We start from the raw sequence: 17,537 nt of genomic DNA, 5'->3' as shown, positions 1-17,537 counted from the left end.
GAGTATAGACTCTTTCTAGATTTTTATGTTTATTGACCACCCCAAGTTTATTTAATGACTCACCTACATGGAGTCTTTCCAAAGCATTCAAGATAGATTTTATACAAATAAGTCTCCTTTTGTTTCACAGTCATATGTAATTATTTTATTTATAATTTAGTTAAATTGTGTAAGGTGATAACAATGGGCACAATTTGGGGACAAATACAACTGATTCTTAACAAGTAGCAATTCAGCTGGTTGGAGCAGAAATGTTTGAGGCATACTAGACAGGTGCAAGTTAGCTGCCAGTGCTGGCATTTAGCATGACATGGGCAGTACTACTGTGTTTTACATAGAATGGAGAATAACTGTTAATCTGGTGAACTACTTAAATGGAGAGTAAAGAGATCTTCTACTATACTCCTATATTATATCTTTCTGACATTGTTCCAAAGAAAAGTTAAGGGGTAGGTATTTTATTCAGAATTAAATATCTTCATCCTGTGTGTTAGCTGAAGGACAATGGGGTTAAAGGTATAGGGGAGGGGCGCCTGGGTGGCTCAGTCATTAAGCGTCTGCCTTAGGCTCAGGTCATGGTCCCAGGGTCCTGGGATCAAGCCCCGCATCGAGCCCCGCATCGAGCCCAGCATCGGGCTCCCTGCTCAGCGGGAAGCCTGCTTCTCCCTCTTCCACTCCCCCTGCTTGTGTTCCCTCTCTCGCTGTGTCTCTCTCTGTCAAATAAATAAAGCTTTAAAAAAAAAAAAACTCAGGTTAAAAAAAAGGTATAGGGGAAAGAAGGATAAAAAAAATCTGCTAAAAAAATAATTTTCTTTGCTCGATGTGTTGATTCAGGAAGAGCTACCAAAGGTCTATAGAGAGAGAAAAAATAGTATAATACCATCTAGGCTATTTCAAGTGTGTATGTTTCATTTCTGGATTTATAATGATTTTTATGAAGAATTCATAGGAATACTTCATAAAAAATTTTTTGGTGAAAGTGAGACTGAGGAGGGAATAGAAAAGTTGGGAAAATAAATTTATTTTTGCCTTTTGGAAATTGATTATGGATAGTATCATGAGCCACTCACTTTTGTGACATAAAATATCAGAATGAGAGTGGGGAGTTAACTCAGCTAAGAATATTCTGGAGATAAAATTATAGAAAAGGGTAGGAGGAAGGACCTCTGTAGTAGGGTTAGATTTTGTCTTCACACAATAACTAAGATGGAACCGTTCTTAGATATCACTTAATCCAGCTATTCATTTGAATTACACAGAAAAAAAATTTTTTTAATCAATTTCTTATAGGTCATCCTAATCCTCTTAATATGGAGATCTTAATTCAGTTACTCTAGTATTTAAATCTCTCTCTCATTGTTTTCATATTTATTTCATTATTATTTTTGGTAATGTGATAATTACAAAGGGAGGTCATTTAGAATATTTTCAGAAAATACCTTTCATATTATTCTACTGTAAAAAATAACTGGTTCAAGGAAATTTTTGACTTAGTATAATATTGTGAAATCCGACTACTCATTTTCAGGACTATTTTTTTTTTAATTTTTTTATTGTTATGTTAATCACCATATATTACATCATTAGTTTTTGGTGCAGTGTTCCATGATTCATTGTTTGTTCATAACACCCAGTGCTCCATGCAGAACGTGCCCTCCTCAATACCCATCACCAGGCTAACCCATCCCCCTACCCCCTCCCCTCTAGAACCCTCAGTTTGTTTTTCAGAGTCCATCATCTCTCATGGTTCGTCTCCCCCTCTGACATACTCCCCTTTTCTTCCTCTCCTGTTATCTTCTTCTTTTTCTTTTTTCTTAAAATATGTTGCATTATTTGTTTCAGAAGTACAGAACTGTGATTCAACAGTCTTGCACAATTCACAGCGCTCACCATAGCACATACCCTCCCCAATGTCTATCACCCAGCCACCCCATCCCTCCCACCCCCAACCACTCCAGTAACACTCAGTTTCTTTCCTGAGATTAAGAATTCCTCATATCAGTGAGGTCATGTGATACATGTCTTTCTCTGATTGACTTATTTCACTCAGCATAACACCCTCCAGTTCCATCCACGTCGCTGCAAATGGCAAGATCTCATTCCTTTTGATGGCTGCATAATATTCCATTGTGTATATATACCACTTCTTCTTTATCCATTCATCTGTCGATGGGCATCTTGGCTCTTTCCACAGTTTGGCTATGGTGGACATTGCTGCTATAAACATTGGGGTACACGTACCCCTTCGGGTCCCTACATTTGTATCTTTGTGGTAAATACCCAGTAGCGCAATTGCTGGATCGAACGGTAGCTCTAATTTCAACTGTTTGAGGAACCTCCATACTGTTTTCCAGAGGGGTTGCACCAGCTTGCATTCCCACCAACAGTGTAGGAGGGTTCCCCTTTCTCCACATCCCCGCCAACATCTGTCGTTCCCTGACTTGTTAATTTTAGCCATTCTGACGGGTGTGAGGTGGTATCTCATTGAGGTTTTGATTTGGATTTCCCTGATGCCGAGCGATGTTGAGCACTTTTTCATGTGCCTGTTGGCCATTTGAATGTCTTCTTTGGAGAAATGTCTGTTCATGTCTTCTGCCCATTTCTTGATTGGATTATTTGTTCTTTGGGTGTTGAGTTTGATAAGTTCTTTATAGATTTTGGATACTAGCCCTTTATCTGATATGTCATTTGCAAATATTTTCTCCCATTCTGTCGGTTGTCTTTTGGTTTTGTGGACTGTTTCTTTTGCTGTGCAAAAGCTTTTTATCTTGATGAAATCCCAATAGTTCATTTTTGCCCTGGCTTCCCGTGCCTTTGGCGATGTTTCTAGGAAGAAGTTGCTGCGGCTAAGGTCGAAAAGGTTGCTACCTGTGTTCTCCTTTAGGATTTGGATGGACTCCTGTCTCACGTTTAGGTCTTTCAACCATTTGGAGTCTATTTTTGTGTGTGGTGTAAGGAAATGGTCCAGTTTCATTCTTCTGCATGTGGCTGTCCAATTTTCCCAACACCATTTGTTGAAGAGACTGTCTCTTTTCCATTGGACATTCTTTCCTGCTTTGTCAAAGATAAGTTGACCATAGAGTTGAGGGTCCATTTCTGGGCTCTCGATTCTGTTCCATTGATCGATGTGTCTGTTTTTGTGCCAGTACCATACTGTCTTGATGATGACAGCTTTGTAATAGAGCTGGAAGTCCGGAATTGTGATGCCGCCAGCTTTGCTTTTCTTTTTCAGTATTCCTCTGGCTATTCTGGGTCTCTTCTGGTTCCATACAAATTTTAGGATTATTTGTTCCATTTCTTTGAAAAAAGTGGATGGTATTTTGATGGGGATTGCATTGAATGTGTAGATTGCTCTAGGTAGCATTGACATCTTCACAATGTTGATTCTCCCAATCCATGAGCATGGAACGTTTTTCCATTTCTTTGTGTCTTCTTCAAATTCTTTCATGAGTATTTTATAGTTTTCTGTGTACAGATCCTTTGCCTCTTTGGTTAGATTTATTCCTAGGTATCTAATGGTTTTGGGTGCAATTGTACATGGGATCAACTCCTTGATTTGTCTCTCTTCTGTCTTGTTGTTGGTGTATAGGAATGCCACTGATTTCTGTGCATTGATTTTATATCCTGCTACTTTACTGAATTCCTGTATGAGTTCTAGCAGTTTTGGGGTGGAGTCTTTTGGGTTTTCCACATACAGTATCATATCATCTGCAAAGAGTGAGAGTTTGACTTCCTCTTTGCCAATTTGGATGCCTTTGATTTCTTTTTGTTGTCTAATTGCTGTGGCTAGGATTTCTAATACTATGTTGAATAGCAGTGGTGAGAGTGGACATCCCTGCCGCGTTCCTGACCTTAGGGGAAAAGCTCTCAGCCTTTCCCCATTGAGGATGATATTCGCTGTAGGTTTTTCATAGATGGCTTTTATGATATTGAGGTATGTACCCTCTATCCCTATACTCTGAAGAGTTTTGATCAAGAAAGGATGCTGTACTTTGTCAAATGCTTTTTCTGCATCTATTGAGAGGATCATATGATTCTTGTTCTTTCTTTTGTTAATGTATTGTATCACGTTGATTGATTTGCGGATGTTGAACCAGCCTTGCAGCCCAGGGATAAATCCCACTTGGTCGTGGTGAATAACCCTTTTAATGTACTGTTGGATCCTATTGGCTAGTATTTTGGTGAGAATTTTTGCATCCATGTTCATCAAGGATATTGGTCTGTAATTCTCTTTTTTGATGGGGTCTTTGTCTGGTTTTGCGATCAAGGTAATGCTGGCCTCATAAAATGAGTTTGGAAGTTTCCCTTCCATTTCTATTTTTTGGAAGAGTTTCAGGAGAATAGGTATTAATTCTTCTTGAAATGTCTGATAGAATTCCCCTGGGAAGCCATCTGGCCCTGGGCTTTTGTTTCTTGGGAGATTTTTGATGACTGTTTCAATTTCCTTAGTGGTTATAGGTCTGTTCAGGTTTTCTATTTCTTCCTGGTTCAATTTTGGTAGTTGGTACATCTCTAGGAATGCACCCATTTCTTCCAGGTTATCCAATTTGCTGGCATAGAGTTGCTCATAATATGTTCTTATAATTGTTTGTATTTCTTTGGTGTTGGTTGTGATCTCTCCTCTTTCATTCATGATTTTGTTGATTTGGGTCATTTCTCTTTTCTTTTTGATCAGTCTGGCCAGGGGTTTATCAATCTTGTTAATTCTTTCAAAGAACCAGCTCCTAGTTTCGTTGATCTGTTCTACTGTTCTTTTGGTTTCTATTTCATTGATTTCTGCTCTGATCTTTATGATTTCTCTTCTCCTGCTGGGTTTAGGCTTTATTTGCTGTTCTTTCTCCAGCTCCTTTAGGTGTAGGGTTAGGTTGTGTATTTGAGACCTTTCTTGTTTCTTGAGAAAGGCTTGTATTGCTATATACTTTCCTCTCAGGACTGCCTTTGCTGTATCCCAAAGATTTTGAACAGTTGTGTTTTCATTTTCATTGGTTTCCATGAATTTTTTTAATTCTTCTTTAATTTCTTGGTTGACCCATTCATTCTTTAGTAGGATGCTCTTTAGCCTCCATGTATTTGAGTTCTTTCCGACTTTCCTCTTGTGGTTGAGTTCTAGTTTCAAAGCATTGTGGTCTGAAAATATGCAGGGAATGATCCCAATCTTTTGGTACCGATTGAGACCTGATTTGTGACCTAGGATGTGATCAATTCTGGAGAATGTTCCATGGGCACTAGAGAAGAATGTGTATTCCTTTGCTTTGGGATGGAATGTTCTGAATATGTCTGTGAAGTCCATTTGGTCCAGTGTGTCATTTAAAGTCTTTATATCCTTGTTGATCTTTTGCTTAGATGATCTGTCCATTTCAGTCAGAGGGGTGTTAAAGTCCCCCACTATTATTGTATTGTTGTCAATGTGTTTCTTTGCTTTTGTTATTAATTGCCTTATATAATTGGCTGCTCCCATGTTCGGGGCATAGATATTTACAATTGTTAGATCTTCTTGTTGGATAGACCCTTTCAGTAGGATATAGTGTCCTTCCTCATCTCTTATTACAGTCTTTGTTTTAAAATCTAGTTTGTCTGATATAAGGATTGCCACCCCAGCTTTCTTTTGGTGTCCATTAGCATGGTAAATGGTTTTCCACCCCCTCACTTTCAATCTGGGGGTGTCTTTGGGTCTAAAATGAGTCTCTTGCAGACAGCATATGGATGGGTCTTGTTTTTTAATCCAATCTGATAGCCTGTGTCTTTTGATTGGGGCATTTAGCCCATTTACATTCAGGGTAGCTATTGAAAGGTATGAATTTAGTGCCATTGTATTACCTGTAAGGTGACTGTTAACTGTCTGTTGTCTGTGTTCGTTTCTGCTCTTTGCTGCTTTTAGGTTCTCTCTTTCCTTAGAGGACCCCTCTCAATATTTCTTGGAGGGCTGGTTTCGTGTTTGCAAATTCCTTTAGTTTTTGTTTTTTCTGGAAGCTTTTTATCTCTCCTTCTATTTTCAATGATAGCCTAGCTGGATATAGTATTCTTGGCTGCATATTTTTCTCGTTTAGTGCTCTGAAGATCTCTTGCCAGTCTTTTCTGCCTGCCAGGTCTCTGTGGATAGGTCTGTTGCCAATCTAATGTTTCTACCATTGTAGGTTACATATCTCTTCTCCTGAGCTGCTTTCAGGATTTTCTCTTTGTCTCTGAGACTCGTAAGTTTTACTATTAGATGTCGGGGTGTTGACCTATTATTATTGATTTTGAGAGGGGTTCTCTGTGCCTCCTGGATTTTAATGCCTGTTTCCTTCCTCACATTAGGGAAGTTCTCTGCTATAATTTGCTCCAATATACCTTCTGCCCCTCTCTCTCTCTCTTCTTCTTCTGGGATCCCAATTATTCTAATGTTGTTTCGTCTTATCGTATCACTTATCTCTCGAATTCTGCCCTCGTGATCCTGTAGTTGTTTCTCTCTCTTTTTCTCAGCCTCTTTATTTTCCATCATTTGGTCTTCTATATCGCTGATTCTCTCTTCTGCCTCATTTATCCTAGCAGTTAGTGCCCCCATTTTTTATTGCACCTCATCAATAGCCTTTTTGATTTCGATTTGGTTAGATTTTAGTTCTTTTATTTCTCCAGAAAGGGTTTCTCTAATAACTTCCACGCTTTTTTCAAGCCCAGCTAGTATCTTTAAAGTCATGATTCTGAACTCTAGGTCTGACATCGTACTAATGTCCGTATTGAGTAGGTCCCTGGCTGACGGTACTACCTCTTGTTCTTTTTGCTGAGGTGATTTCTTTCGTCTTGTCATTTTGTCCAGAGGAGAATAGATGAATGAGAGAACAAAATGCTAACAGGTTTACAACGTCCCCAGCAAATATACTGTATACAAATCAGAAAAGACCTGAAACCAGGGGAAAAGAAAGGGAAAGAAAGAAAAAAGAAAGAGAAAAAGAAAAAAAAAAGAGAAAAAAGATAAAAACAAAACCAAAACAATACAAAAAAAGGCAGAATATGATCAAATATGATCAGGCTAGTGCATAGATCAGTGCCACACACTAGATTTTGGGCGTATTTTGGTCTGTTAGAAAAAAGTGCCTCCTAAAATTTTAAAGGAAGAAAGACATATATGTACAAAATAAGGGTTGATACAATGAAGGGATGGAAGATGACTGTAAAGATGAAAATTATAAAAGATTTTATAAAAGGACTTGGTAAGATAAGTTGTTTGAAAAAAGAAAGAAGATTTAAGAAGAAAAAAAAAAAAGGAAAAAGGGAGAGAATGTGATCAGGCAGGAGACTAGAACAAAGCCATACACTAGTGATTTAGGGTATATTTTGATCTGTTAGAAGAAACTGTACCTCAAAATTTTAAAGAGAGAACAACTTATATATATATATGCCAAAAATAAGGGTAACTACTATGAAGGGATAAAATATGACTCTAAAAATGAAAAATAAAAAATGTTTTTTTTTTTAAAAAAAGGGATTTATAAGATGTTGGTTGAAAAAGGGAAAAAGAAAAATAAAAAAAAACAGTCAACAAAAATTAACTTTGATGAAATAATGAATCCTGGTAAAAAAAAAAAAAAAAAAAAGCCATGAATCTATGTGCAGTATTCCCCTAGCGCTGGAGTTCTCCTATTCTCCTTGATCGATCAACTTGGTCTTGGCTTGCTGGCTGTTTGTGCTGATCTTCTGGGGGAGGGGCCTGTTGCTGTGGTTTCCAAATGTCTTTGCCAGAGGCGGAATTGCCCTGCCCTTGTCGGTCCGGGCTAAGGAAGCTGCTCCGGTTTGCTCTCAGGAGCTTTTGTTCCCTGCAAGCTCTCGGTACAGCTTTGGAGGACCAGGGCAGAAATGGTGGCCTCCCAATCTCCACCCGGAGGAGCTGAGAACTCGGGGCCCTGCTCCTCAGTGCGCCCCCAGAGAAAAGCAGTCACTTCCGTGTCCCCGGTCTCCGGCCGCACTCCGTGCTCACCCGGCCTGTGATTGAGCGCTGCTATCTCTGGCACCCGACCCCGCGCGGAGTCTCCAAACCCAGCAGATCCCTGCAGTGCGTTCCCGCACCGCTCCTCCCCGGGAAGGAAGGGGAGTCTCCCCGGATCTGCTGCTTGTTGGGTCCCTGCAGGGGGAGCCGTGCCCCGACTGGGCCGCAGATCACAGTTTATGGCAACCCCGAGCTGAGAGCCCGCGACTCTGCTCCGTCTCTGCAGCCGGCTTCCCTGTTCCGATACCTGGGAGCTCTGGCGCACTCAGGCACCCCCGGTCTCTCTGTGACCCCAAGGGTCCTGAGACCACACTGTCCCGGGAGGATTCCACCCCCCGCTTAGCCACTGCAACGACGTCCCTCCGCCGAGCCAACTTCTAAAAGGTCCGATTTTGTGCTCCGCGGCTCTAGCACTTGCCAGAAGCGGCCGGCGGAGGCCCCTCCCCCGCCATCTATCCTCCCGAATATCGCCTCGGATTCACTTCTCCGCACGCCCTACCTTCCAGTAAGTGGTCGCTTCTCTGTTCAGAGAGTTGTTGCTACTCTCCTGTTCGATCTCCTGTTGAGTTCGTAGGTGTTCAGAATGGTTTGATCCCTATTCAGCTGAATTCCTGAGACCAGACGAAATCTAGGTCTCCTACTCCTCCGCCATCTTGCTCCACCACCTTCAGGACTATTTTTGATCCCTCAGAAACCCTGTTTGAGCCAGCTTGCCTATGGATCTTTTTTTTTTTTTAAGATCTTAAGCATGTTCCTTAAAATATTAAGACACATTCAAAAGAATTCCATCCTATACAAATCTATTGACTCACTGGCATCTAATGTAGGATATTTGTTTTGCCCTTGGAAGATAAAAACTAGAATAAAATTAAGTGAAAATATAAGCAATACTGTTTCTGGGTTTTTTCCATGTTAAAATTCTGCTTAAGTAGGTTTTTGGTGTGTTTCATTTTCACCTAGAAAAGTAAAATATTATGGAGTTTTTCTGAGAGTTAAGTTTGCCTTCACATTTTGATGTTTTGCTTTTCCAGGGTTTTGAAGGTGTTTCTTTCACGAACAGCCCAGCGGATTCCATATATGACTGGTGGACGGGTCATGAGGATGCTTGCAGTAATGCTTCTGGTAGTATTCTGGTTTCTTGTTGGCTGGACTTCGTCTGTTTGCCAGAATTTGGAGAGGCAGATTTCACTTATTGGCCAAGGGCAAACATCTGATCACCTCATCTTCAATATGTGCCTCATTGAGCGCTGGGATTACATGACAGCAGTCGGTATGTGGTCACCTGGTTTGTGTGGATGGCTTGTCCTTTCTCCAGTGGCATTAAAATAGACTTCTTTAGAAGCCTTACCACACCCTTCCACAAAACTGAAAGGAATTTCACCTAATGTGGTTTGGGTAAAACAATGTTATGAAAAGGACAGTAATGACATGTGAAATGCATACTTTTTCTGAGTTTCCATTCTTTTTCAAAGGTATGTAGCTTTGTAGCTTTGTTGAGAAAATGTAATCAAGTAAATCAGGAAGGAGAAATGCAGCAAATAAGAGCAACTTCTTCATACAAAGAGACTTTCTGTTTTGCATCTTATCAATGTGTTCCCATTTGATTAACAATAGCTATTCTCTTGATTTATTTCTTTAGTTGAGAGAAAAAAAGGAAACATACTGGTATTTTTTATATAGTTTTGGTCCTGTGATATTTCAGACTTGGGATCCAGGGCACTCTTTGTGTAGAGATTTTCCCTGCAAACTTTTTAACTAATCTATCATTCTTCTAAAGATAATTTATTAGGAATTCTCTGGAGGTCCAGTATTACACAAAAATGAAGTCATGCTCCTTGGGATTAGTTAGAAAGAGTTCTGTGACTGAGAAACTGGAAAACTTGGGGGAATCACATGACAACTTAGGCCAGAAGCAAAGGTTTTTCTAGTACCCTGGTTTTGTGAAAAATGAGGAAGAGAAATCAATAGGAATTTTTCTGTTGTTAACATTAGGCTATTTTAAGCCAGGCCTCTAAAGATACAAAAAATAATGAAAAATTTTTATTATTTTGTTGTCATTCCCTTCAGTAAACCACAGAACAAATCTTATTTTTTATTTGGCAGATGTCAAAAATAAACACATGAGTCTAATTCCTATTTTCTGTCTCCCCCACATTTGGCAGTTGTTTGTTGAATATTCACATTTAGTATTTTGCTAGAAGTTAATAAAAGGTATATTTAGTTTATAATTCAAATGTAATATTTTTCTGGGCGAGATATTTTAGGAATTTTATTGGCCTGATATCTATAATAATAAAGCAATGTGGGTATGTAAAAGGAATGATTATAATGATTATATGTGAAGCCAACCGTCATTATTTTGATCAATATCAAAGAAGATATCAAAAATATCAGTAGATATAAATATCAGAAGATAAAACATAGAACTAATCTGATTCTGACTTTAGTGTAGATATGAAAAGTAAATAAATTGTATAGATACAAAATTTCTACTCAATAGAAACCTCTAACATTATTTTACATTGTTCAATCCAAATTAACCAAACTAGGAAAAGTCACTTTCCCATATTACTGTGAAGACAAAAGCCCACTGTATTTCTTTTCTGTTTTATAATACTCAAAATATATGATGAAGCATCACTGGGTAAGAATAAACAAGCAGAAAACATGGCCTATTTCCCTAGCCTTTTTTTTTTTTTTATTTTGTACACCTTGGTTGTGAGATATATTTAACGCCTTTTAAAAATTTCTTTTACACTCTGAAGGAAATCACATTCATGATCTCTGACTTCTATGTAGAGATAAATAGGAATACATAGCTGACAGTAACCTGCAATTTATTTTATATAAACTTTCTTTATATAGAAGTAAAAGTTTCATATTATAAACAAGACTCACTGAGTATCATTTCTCTAGTACTGTGTTGAACACTTTGCAGGAGACATAAAATGTATAAAATTTTTGATCCTCTCATCAGGTAGCTTACTATTTGTTTATATAAATGGGAATTGTTAAAAATTATTAAAAAACAAAATTATGTATTAAAGACTCTTGGTAAAATAGTAGTTCAATAAAGGAAGACAACAGTTTGGACCAGAACCCAGGAATCCTTAAAGAGAAGTTCTTTGAGCCATGGGTAACAGGTTATTGTACAGAGAACATTCTCTTGAATAGGAATAATGGTGGAAGTGGATGGAAATTATATGAAATGTGAAGGAAATGCCCAGCTTTAAAAGAAGATTATGTTGGACTACATTGTGATTAATTTTGGATAGTTAATGTAAAATAATGTTAGAGGTTCCTATTGAGTAGAAATTTTGTATCTATACAATTTATTGAGTCTTGAAAACCTGTTATAGGAATTTGGAGAACTAGGAATGTGATGTGATGAATCAGATCAATCTAGAAGGATCCATCTAGATTGCCTTTAGGAGATGTGTGTGTGTGTGTGTGTGTGTGTGTGTGTGTGTGTACGGTATATATGTATGTAATGGTATATATATGTATATCTGTAGTAGATATGTGTGTGTGTATATCTCTATCTATATATATATGCACTAAATTCATAGGTTTGGGAGGAAGAATCATTAGAATGGAGAAAGAGAAGTGGTTCTCAAAAGTGTGGTCTCAGAACCAGCGACAGCGGCAAGACCTGGGCACCTGTGAGAAATGCACATTCTTGGGCCCGTCTACAGACTTCCTTGGTCAGACACTGGGGTAGTGGGGCCCAGCAGTCTGTGTTTAACAAGCCCTCTAGGTAATTCTGATGCTATCCTCAGGTGTAGAACTACTGACTCAGAGGAAGTAAATCAGACGGACTTACTAGAACATACATCACTTAACTGTCCTCTGGGCACTCCATAATACTCTGTTTCCCTGATCAATCACTAGAACATTCTTCAAAATGATTATTTCAAGTCTTGTAGCATATCCCCTCTTGACACCTCCAAACTATCCATGTTCCTCTTTTCTCTTAAAAAAGCAAGGTAGCAGTCACACATCAGTTGTCTTCCAATTCTTGTCTACATATCTACAAATCTTCCTATATTCCTACCCATTCTTATTCACCCCCCATTACCTAAACTCCTGTGCCACACTCATCCAACATTAAACCCCTTATATCCAGACCTGTCTCACTTTATATGACTTTCTTATCATCTGAAATGCCCCTACCTCCCAAATCTCTCATTGAAGAATTCTATTCTGACCACAACTTTCTCTCTTAGGCTATTTGTTTGAGTACCCCATCTGCAATAGCTCTTTAGATTCATGGGCTATTTTTATTGTACTTTACTGCCACTAAATTCTGCTTTCCTCCAGAGAGAGCACTTACCAGGTAGCAAATTTTTCCACTAGCAAGGATGAAACTATGAGAAAAGTAGGCATTTTTTAATACAGTAATTCTGGATCATACCAGAAAAAGGGTGCACAGAGAGCAAGGAGGACCCTGAGCTCACCTTCCTGAGGAGCCTGGGTTAGGTAGTACAAGAGAGAAGAGCTTGTGGTCCATAGCTTGAGAGGGCTACAGGAAATGCAATTCCTTAGACAATAAGCAGGTCTCAGTTAATGTAAGAAGAGAGAGGGAAGCCAAGAGAAGAGGTTGATTATTATGATGGAAAGATCTAGGTCATGGCTTTAGGAGTGAGATAAAATTAGCAAAACTTGAGAGGCAGGCATTAAACTAATATTCCCACGGGTGTTAAATGATAACATTAGGGTCTCAGAAAATAAAAGACTAGTGATAAGGTACAGAGACAAAAAGGTGAGAGGAAGTGAAATGGTGGTGGTGGTGGTTTTGTTATCTCCAGGCACTGTTTCCAGCCTATAAACTCCTGGAACACCTTCGTTTCAATAATACCCTTTTCCTGCAGTGACACCTTTCTCTGAAGAAAAGTTGAAACACATGTTTTAAAAACAGGAAAAAATATTTGAAATGAGGACTGTCTTAAAAAATCAGAGACATGTGGTTGCTGTGATTTTTTTTTCACACTACCCTACAGCAATTCCATTTATTTATCTTTCGTGTATTTTTCATTTTTCTTTCTAGTGCATGTAGCACTAGATATTCTGTATTTAACCTCTCTTAATTTAATGTTTTCTAATGTGTGGCAGATGCTTCTTTTCAGTTCTCTTTATATATTTCTATAAGTAGCATGTTTGCCCTCAGATTTTTTTATACTCAGACTGTTATTCAAGAATAAATTCTTGTATCTTCAGTCAGCCAAGAAGAAACCTGTACCAAAAGCTAAATTATTCCATTTCCTAAATGGAAATGCTTCTACATAGGGGACAGGCTGCAGAGAAGCAATAGATAGGTTTTACCTTGAGGTTGAGCAAAATCTTTGTCAGGAAGCTCTGTACACTTACATTAGTGTCAGGAGTCAATTTAGAAAAAAAGAGAAAGTGATGGTTAGTATATTTATAAACATGCATCCTGGATTAGCTTTACCTGTCAAAAAGGATCTATTTTTTAAAAATACAAATTAAAGAACCATTTGAAAGAGTGCAATATTAGTCTTCCCACTGAAGTAGAACTCTATTTAGAAATATGGGTCATAAATGTAAAGGATGGGTCTGTTCTGTTTTGCTTACTGCACAGGGCACCTCCAAAACTGCTCAGACAGCTGATTTGCCTGCCACAAGTGTTTCGGACAGGAAACAGGTTTAGAAACTCCTTGGGAAAATCTCCGAACTTCTATGAGACTCAGTTTCTTCTTTGAGGAAATACGTGAAAACAGAAAGGGGGAAAAAATGACTTTCAGAATCCCATTGTTATTTATATATATTTATAATTTTCAATTATCATGTTTGTCCATATAAAAAATTGTGAGGTCAGCTGTAATGGAAAACAGATAAAGGTGTAAACATTGCGACCTTAAAAGGTGAACATGGGGCAATGTTTTACAGGCCCAATAGTCTGGGACTTTTTTAATGATTTTTTTTTTCTAATCTGGTGGAAAATGAACTTCAAAATGTGAATGTTCCAGATTATTTCTAGACTGGAGTTCCTATAAAGACTTGAACTGCCATATCTCTTTGAAAATCATCTATAACTATAATAACTATAATAGTATAGTACTATAATACTGTAGTACTTATACTATTCATCATCTCATGGCTCGGCACTTTAAATTTTTCTGAGTATGTTTAAGTACATTATCTGCCATTCATATTCTTATATCTGCTCACCCCTCCTTTCTCACCCAATCTGGTAGCTCTAACGCTTCTCAACAACATTACCTAGATTGTTCTCAGTATATCCCTGACAACTAACAAAGTATCTGTCAGCTCTTGATAAATATTTGCTGAAAGAATAAAGGATGAGCTCAGCTCCTTTTATCTTGTAATATCTTCTATGGTCAGAATTAGACCAGTGTGAGGAAAAATGTTAAAGCTAAAATTCCAGGAGTTACACAGTTGTCCCCACATTCATTTTAATGTGAAGCGTATGTTCAGATTTTGGGAGGTATTTTTGAGCAAGTTATAGAAACTAAATTGGCAGTCCCTAGCCCTTTTATGAAATTCTACCTCTGACTTGTCCAACAGTCAGAATAGGAGATCGGTATAAATTTGGCATAGCAAATCAGAATTACAATTTTCAAAATATCACATAATGCATTTACAAATATTGAAGTAGAATGGAACTGATATGCTATCGATAAAAATTTTTATTTCACCATCCTTTTAGAGCTATGTAAAGGATAAGGGAGTTGTGACTGAGAAACATTCTTCTAAATTAATGGAGAAAGCAAATAAATATCCTAAAAATGTTGGTGGCAGGATTCTCAGATTTTTTTTCTAAATCTATTTACCCTATTTGGTAAGTTGGTAGTCAGTTGTGCATGTTCAGGATTTTGCACAATAGCAATAAAATTTTTCATGGCTAAAAAGTTAAAACTCTGTTACCCTAGGAGTTTCCTAATTTGTTGGTAAAAACTGACAAATGAGTAGAATTAACTCCTCATGCCTGAATTACCTTCATAATGTCACCCCTAGCATAAGGAAGACCACCTGGATTCAACGCTTGCAGGCAGGGTCTTCCAATATCGGGCTTCCAAGTTTGGAATGCATAAATTTAAAAGAGGGGGTGATACAATGGAGTTCATTCTTTCGTTGGTTAGCAGTCAGTTTCTGACTACACATTCAAAACATAGACTGATGATAGTGAAACATACCAAGATAAGTTAGAATAAGTGAGCAGATTCTTACCTTACCTATGAGAAACAACAAGGTGGCAAAAGGGTGACTAATAGATGGTAATGTCAAGGACATGGGGAACTTCCATTCCATGGCCAAATCTCTGCATCAGACTAGTTCAGATCTAGGCAAGCACAGAAATGTTTCCCTGGTTACTTCTAGAAGTTAGGTGATGATAATTTAATGTGATTTAAAAGGGACATAATTGAGAATAAAGCTATTTTGCTGCCTTCCTTAACTGAGCACAAGAATATATACAAAAAGTTCTATCCAGGTTTCTCTTTACCTCCTCTTATTTTCTGTATCTTTCTTTATCACTGTTATGGCCTAACTCTTCTCAACCACATTTATATGATTTAATAACTATTCCCTGACAAGGACTCTTATAAATTAAGATCTTTGCCCATGTCTTCATAGTTGTGAAACGTCCAGTGCATGAAGTATCTTGTGCTTTTGGGAACTTCTTAGAGCTTGACATTCCTTGCTATATATTTTATTCACCAACTTTTAAAGAAAGACATAGAGAAAAATCCAGCAATAATCAAACTTGGGTTCACATTCCATTTGGGAATTTCTAAATATTTGGTTGTTTAAGGTAATCCCAATACTGATTCCACCACTATTCAGAAGTTCTAATTCATTTCCATGAATTTCACATAGAATGTGTTCACTGCAGAAAACATAATCTTTGCTTTCCTCTTCATTGACATGCTCTTTGTTCTCTTCCTTCCTGGTATAGTATTTTAAACCCACAAGACAATATGTTCAGTAATTTAATTAGTCATATGCCACTATTTAGAAGGAACCAAGACTACAGTAACTGTCTTACTCAGTTATATAGGAAAATTCTAAAATAGCAATTATTTCTAAGGATTTAAATACTTAATTACCCTAGAAGATTAGGCTATCTTATGGCAGGTGAAATGTGATATAAGCACCATTTAATGAGTGTGAGGGAAAATAGATTAGGCTTTCTCTTCATCTGACTTAGATTAATGTTCATGATGTAGCTTCATGTACATACATCTTCTTTTATTCTGTTGTACTGTATGTCTTAATCCACACTGCATCACTTGTGTTACCACTTTAAAAAAGTATTTTTAATTTTTTTCTTTAAGATTTTATTTATTTGACAGGAGAGAGAGAGTACAAGCAAGGGTAGCGGCAGCCAGAGGCAGAGGGAGAAGTAGGCTCCCCGCGGAGCAGGGCGCCCGATGTGGGGCTCCATCCCAGGACACTGGGATCATGACCTGAGCCGAAGGCAGACACTTAACAGTCAGAGCCACCCAGGTGCCCCAGTATTTTTAATTTCAAAGGATAAAAGCCTTACCACATAGACGGCTTATTTGCCTTCATTTGGGCTACATGGCTAGAAACTCGCATATACTTTTGAAAGGTCTTGCTTGAGTGTTTTTAGAAAGAGTAAAGTGAGGGTTATTTTCTTATTTATTTATATACCTCGTCTGAAAAATATTTTGCATCTTTGAGGAGTATTTATTTATATGATGCTACAGGGCTGAATGGACAAATTATTTTGTATCTTAATTTTATCCTTACAGTGCCACTTTTCTTTTTGGAAGTTAAAGAAATTTTGTGATAGGGCTGGGGATTATTTTGGGACAGCTCCTGAAGGACATGGAGCAAGAACAACTAAGATATCTGTGGCCATCACAGTTTCTTCTACGGAGTTTCAGCTCCCCGATGGAAGCCTGGAATTTTAAAGCGGGGAAGCAACATTAAGGAGAAAAAAAAAGCCATCTTTTGTTGCTTGAAGAAAAATAGGCTATAGATTAACTCATTTGTCAAGAAGAGTTTGACAGATCTTTTCCTTGTATTAAAAGGACTGTCATAGTTTAAACAACAAGCTGTTAGTCCTTATGGACTGCAAGTTTGAGTGTGTTCTTACAGCTCCACATTCCGATTCCTGCAGTAATCCTAGAGAGCCTGGTGCTACCACTTCCTCTGAGATTAGATTACATAAAGTAGAAAAGTGTGTGGGTTTTCAGTTTCTACTCCCTGAGACCCATTCCCCAAAGTAGTCAAAACTCTGGGATAAATTAAATAAGAAAGAGACCACTTGGCCAAGAAAAAGCAGATTTATGATGACTATGTGAACCCCCACTCTGTGGTCAGGCAATGTCCTGAGCCAAGCCTAACTCAGCAAAATTGTCTCAAAGATTTTATAAGCTAGAAATTGAATTAGGAAGTTAATTTTTTTAACTTTCAAAAGAGAAAATGACACTATAAGTATAAAAATAAGGTATAAAATAAATTATTTTATTTTGTAATAATTTAAAGCACCTTTAAGGTCATACAAAGAACTCCATCTCAAAAAAGTAAAATAATTTTCCCCAAAGGTAGAATATAAACAAACAGA

At 37.8% G+C, this 17,537-nt stretch overlaps 1 protein-coding gene across 1 annotated transcript in view; it reads left to right on the top strand.

Moving 5' to 3' along the window:
* The window catches only part of GPR158 (G protein-coupled receptor 158), a 450,005-nt gene that overhangs the window by 411,179 nt on the left and 21,289 nt on the right, over positions 1-17,537 (top strand). Inside the window, exon 7 of the mRNA XM_027592170.2 lies at positions 8,995-9,233. Coding sequence (XP_027447971.2) covers positions 8,995-9,233 — 239 coding nt within the window. The remainder of the gene's footprint in view (positions 1-8,994; positions 9,234-17,537) is intronic.

This window comes from Zalophus californianus, chromosome 9, assembly GCF_009762305.2.
Source record: "Zalophus californianus isolate mZalCal1 chromosome 9, mZalCal1.pri.v2, whole genome shotgun sequence".
Classification (NCBI taxonomy): Eukaryota; Metazoa; Chordata; class Mammalia; order Carnivora; family Otariidae; genus Zalophus; species Zalophus californianus.
The sequence above is the reverse complement of the archived record's forward strand: the minus strand, read 5'-3'. Positions and strand labels throughout refer to the sequence as shown.